The sequence below is a fragment of the Arachis hypogaea genome, chromosome 13, assembly GCF_003086295.3.
Source record: "Arachis hypogaea cultivar Tifrunner chromosome 13, arahy.Tifrunner.gnm2.J5K5, whole genome shotgun sequence".
Lineage (NCBI taxonomy): Eukaryota > Viridiplantae > Streptophyta > Magnoliopsida > Fabales > Fabaceae > Arachis > Arachis hypogaea.
Genome location: NC_092048.1, coordinates 14,520,799 through 14,526,575, shown reverse-complemented (window position 1 = coordinate 14,526,575; position 5,777 = coordinate 14,520,799). Strand labels below are relative to the sequence as shown.

Genomic DNA, 5,777 nt, shown 5'->3' with positions numbered 1-5,777 from the left:
ATTTATTGTTTTTAGTTAATTAATATTTGACTAACAAAAATAATTTTAAATCGATATAAAAAATATAATCATATTATATATATATATTATTAAAATCAGTTATTAGTATAAAATATATATTATAATAAATTAAATAACACATATATGTATATATAAATAATAAGTAGTTCATTGCCAATGAATTATAGTCCAAATGACATAATTTCTCCATACTCAATTAAGAGGTTGCGGGTTCGAGTCTCCTATCTTTCGTAAAAAAAAAATAATAAAAAAAATAATAAGTAGCTCATTTTCATGTATAAATAATATGTTTCAAAAAAAAAATTGTTAATTTTAGTAACTCCTGAAATCCCTTTAAGATTCTTCATGTGTCTGTCCTCTTAGTTAGTTCCTCTCACATTCAACCCTTTAACTTCCTCTCTCTCTCTCTCTCTCTCTTAAGCTTCTACACAAGACAGATATGGATTTAGAAAGAGACTCTTAGCTTATTGAGTGAGAGAGAGGGAGAGCAAAATCTGGCATTGTCCTCTGTTGGTTTATGGTTAGGTGATGGTGGTAGAGGTGGCAGCTGAGAGATCCAACCATTTGGCTCTATCTGCCATCTTTAATCTCCGCGTTAGTTCCTTCAATTCCTTTTCTTCAAAACTTTTGCACCAATTCAGTGACATAACACTACACATATTGTTATTCTTTGCCACATAACAAACACAACCAAACTGCATCCACTCATTATTATTCATTAGGGTTTCTATTTTATTCCTCATCACACCTTGCTTTCTGTGCCTTCTTCACTTCTTGTGCTTGTTCTGTTCATCCTTTTTCTTTCTCCTCGGGATCTGAAACGCTTTCCATTCCCGAGGGACTTGTCTTTAGCTACTATCTTTTGATCTCATTCTCAAACTCAAACTCAAACTCAAACTCAAGCACTACTCACCATTTCCGGAGCAAGATTATCGATTTCTGCCACGCAACCTAAGACTTGTTTCTGTGAGCTCTCATACACTTTCTCTCATTTCATTACCTTTTTTAGTTTTTCTTTTTTACATATTCATGATATCTTGAGTTATAAATTAAATATACAGAGTCTCTAATATATGTATGACATGTATTGTGGCACTAATTAAATAGAGTATGCTTATTTATGAATTTTGTTAATAACCAATGTTCTTAAAGTAATTATTAACATTTTCAATGACAGAAAGTAGCATATCTTTTGATATTTTGATTCTTTATTTTATTTCAAATATTTAATTTTAGTAACCTTAGCTTCTTAATTAGTACTCTCTTAAAATACTGATTAATTAATAATATCTTAAAGTCATTATTATGTGCAGTTTGTTCTATAAGATGGAGGTATTGAAACTTTTCTGTAGATTAATTTGGAGATGTTAAAAACAAGCAATTACTTAAAAGTGATCAAAATTAATGAAAAAAACAAAAGGGCAGATTTGATTTCCATGTTCATATTTTGAATGGTTGATGATCTCGGATGTTGTGTCTTATTTGGCTAAACATACTGTGACACATAATAAGAAGGTTCATGAACTTTATTCTTTAGAAGCATGGGTCACATAAATCAGTGGGAATCACAATGAGTGACACGCACTATATTGTATGTATATATATGTTGATCTAGTAACATACTTAGTTAGTATTGTGTGTGTGCATGTCCATTATCACATGTGTGTTGACTATGTGAACATTTTCACACGCATAATCATATCATCATGGTCTTGCTTTTTTCTCCATCTACACTTTATAACGACAAACCATATTGGATATCAATTCTTGTTCTTCTTTTACAACATTTTTCACTTCCATGGTTCTTATATGTTATAGGCCACATGTGCACATTTTGATGAGACACTTGGGGGGGGGGGGGGGGGGGGGGGGAGATATACAATATAATTTGTTATATTTCCGTCTTCAAATATCACAAATTAAATCCCTATGCTTATAATTGGATTAATTATGTCGTCATTATACTACTACGTACATACTGTAGGAGGTGTAATTAATTTGGTATTGTTTTTCATTATTGTTGGCACTTGTTGATATAATCAAAAGTAAATATTAGATGGTGTAAGTTTATAGCTTAAAAGACGCTACTCTGTAAATATTTGGAAAATGTCCGAATTGGCCTTATTATGAAATAGTTAGGGATTGAAAGAGCAAGAGGGATAAAAGTAACTTGTAGAGTAATAAATTATTATAAAGGTGTTCTTGCATTGTCACTAAGGCTGCGTTTTGTTTTTTCTCAGAATAGTACAGAACAAGACACTGAAAACATGATAGGATAAGACACTGATGAATAGAGACATAAAATTTTATGTTTTTGTATTTTATTTGGTGATAAACTAGAACAAATTATAAAAATCTAATTTATTCTCAATTTTTTTCATTCAAAAAATTTGAGATGAAAAATATAATAATAAAAAAATATAATTATAAAAAATGAATAAAAATAATGAAAAAAAAGAATAAAAAATAAGTTGTGTCCTTTGTTAGTGTTCCCGTGTCCTTTCTGTCAGGATAGACATAAAATACACTAATTTAGTGTCTCTAGACACACTGTTTCTGTTCATATCTCCTCAATCAAACATAATTTTGTGTCTTAATGTCCATGTCTCAGTGTCTTATTTCTGTAAATAAACGGAGCGTAATAAATTGGGCAAGTGAAGGCACAATGCATTAAGGGGATGGAAGTATCTTACTATATATTTTTTGCAGGAGTGAAAAATTGGATGGAGAATATGAATAGTTTTTGTCATGTTCCCCCGGGTTTTAGATTCCACCCGACGGATGAAGAACTTGTTGATTACTACCTTAGGAAGAAGGTTAGTTCAAGGAAGATTGAGCTTGATGTAATCAAAGATGTTGACCTCTACAAAATTGAGCCATGGGACCTTCAAGGTATAATACACATGCATGCATAGACTATATGTATTGTGAGGCATATATATTGTTAATTAATGAATAAGTTGTTCAAATTTTGAAGAGATATGCAGGATAGGAAGAGAAGAGGAGAATGAATGGTATTTCTTTAGCCACAAGGATAAGAAGTATCCAACAGGAACAAGAACAAATAGGGCAACAGCAGCTGGGTTTTGGAAAGCAACGGGAAGAGACAAAGCTATATATTCAAAGCATGATCTCATAGGGATGAGGAAGACATTAGTCTTTTATAAAGGGAGAGCTCCTAATGGACAAAAATCGGATTGGATCATGCACGAATATCGCCTTGAAACCGATGAAAATGCCGCACCACAGGCAAGTTTTAACTCTATATTTTTCGCTCATACAAATATTTGCATACATATATACATATACACATGAATGCATGCATGCATGGATGCAGGAAGAAGGATGGGTGGTGTGTAGAGTATTCAAGAAGAGAGTAACAACGATGCGTAAAATGATGATGAGAGAGCATGATGAGTCTCCTAATTCTTCTTGTTGGTACGATGACCAAGAATTCATGATGATGGAATCGCCAACAAAGCAACAATCCTCTATTCTTCTTCATCAATCCACCAATAACCATTCCAATTTGATGCAGCTACCACCGTATCCTCTCATCAAGAAAGAGCTTCATCACCCATCATCATCATCATCGTCATACCCCTTCCTTCAGCTTCCACTCTTAGAGTCTCATCAACAATCTGCTGCTGCACCTTCCTCCATTTCTGAACAACTCATCATGCCACCACCAATTGGAGGAGGAGAACAAGTCCCGAGTTTTCAGTCATTCTTCAATAATGAACAACAAGAAGTAGGAGTTCTTGATTGGAGAGTTCTTGACAAGTTTGTTGCTTCACAACTTAGTCAAGATGATAATCATGCATCCTCTAATAGTATTGTACAAGATCTCACACAGGAAATTGTTATGGTGCCTCACAATGATGCTGCATCAACATCAAACTCCCTCACCTCCCCAATTGATTTGTGGAAATAGCATCATGGATTCCACCATATTATAAATTCCTCGTTTTGGGTACTTACTAATTACATTATTTTACATATATATATATATATATTAGATACAATTAAATCTTCAACTGCAACTACTCTTTAAGTTCATGTACATATATAAACCTGCTAATATATAATGGGATGGAGGGCATGCATGAATTTAACTATTAGCTTCATTCTGATGCCTCCACCATTTTTAATTATGACAGTCAAATAGTTAGTAACAAGACATATTCACCTTACTTAGTTTTAATTTGCGGGGTTTGAATTAAGTTGTATTGTTTGCTACGGATTATTATGATGGGCACTACTTAAATTTGTTTTTATCATTGTAGCTAAGTCAAAACTACTCAAACAGCAACAGCTGCTGTTTTTATTTGATTACTGTTGACCTGTGTTTGTATCGTATTTGTGTTTGTATGTTACAATTAAAAGAAATAAATTGTTCCATATATTCTTTGTTTGTTGCGAATTTGCTTTTTAATAGTTGTAATAAAACTACTACTTTTAAAAATTTCAGTTGATAAGAAGAGATATATATCTTTTATATAAGAAATTTTTTTTTAATTTACGCAAATTTTATATAATTTTTTTCTAGTAAAAGTTTATTTTTATTTTTTAAGTCAACATTTACAAGTATTAAATTTTAAATTTTTTAATTATAAAAAATTTAATATTATATTATAAAATTATCTTTTTAAAAAAATTAAATTAATAAAAAATACATAAATAATTATATCTCTAATAATATTTAACATTTCATCCTATACAAGAGACTGACTAATCCAATTTATTTAACACATATTCATGGTTAAACATTTTCAATTCGTCCTTAAACTCTTATTATCTATCCACCAACCTAAACTATTGTCAAATTGAGTTACACCATATTAGTAAAACCTGTGTTTAACAATAACTTATTGTTTCTTCATTGAATATGGTTTGGCTTTCTTCGGAAGTGGTACAATAATTAAAATATTATCTTTGGGCTCAGGATTATATATTGAATAAAAAGGCCAGGAGATGAAAATGTTTATTAACCTTGATTAATAATATTTGAATCCATAATTACTCTTGATCTTCACTATCATATATATAGCCGCATATTTGTCGCATGTTTCCTTTCCTTGGAAACAAAGATTAAAAAGTATAATGATGATTGATAGATGGTCCCTCAGCTCTCGAGCGTCGAGAATCAATATCTTATGCTAATTAAGACAAAAGGTTAATGAGACCTTAATTATATATTATATATAAAAAATATTATTTACACATCAAAAGCAATCACTAAAATATAATAAAATTAGTCTATTTATTTTTATATAATAAATATATATGTAATTTATTTTATTTTTAATATGTATTTTATATTTTAATATATTTTTTACATTCGTAACTAATTTAGGTGATTACTTTTAATATATATTTAGTATGATTATATTAATATATATTCTCAAAAAGTTGGAATTGAAGAATCACATATCTAAACCATAGAATTTTGCATTGTCCCCACACATTAGGGACCTGAGATCCTTATCAATATGGCTTGTGTGCTAATATTTGATGATGAAGCAAAAAAAAAAAAAAAAAAAAAAAAAGGAATAATAAACGACAGTAGTGAATGATATTAGATAGACAAGATAATGAGAGGGAGCTCGGTACCACACTTATTCTTTGCTGCCAAGTCTCGCATGTGCCTTCAATTAAATCTTTGAGGTTTGATTTAGAAGGCAAGCAATAATATCGAAGATATTATATGTATAGCCTAAGCTTGAAATTGGTTTATATATATTATATTATATAAG

General features: G+C 30.5%; 1 protein-coding gene across 1 annotated transcript; it reads left to right on the top strand.

Annotated features, from left to right (window-relative positions):
• The first annotated feature begins 335 nt into the window (after positions 1 to 335).
• LOC112737392 (uncharacterized) lies at positions 336 to 4,298 on the top strand. Its single transcript, XM_072211277.1, has 4 exons — positions 336 to 987; positions 2,731 to 2,913; positions 2,999 to 3,270; positions 3,359 to 4,298. Exons 2-4 carry the CDS (start codon positions 2,745 to 2,747, stop codon positions 3,953 to 3,955), a joined length of 1,038 nt encoding a protein of 345 aa, XP_072067378.1. The 5' UTR covers positions 336 to 987; positions 2,731 to 2,744; the 3' UTR covers positions 3,956 to 4,298.
• Positions 4,299 to 5,777: the final 1,479 nt, after the last annotated feature.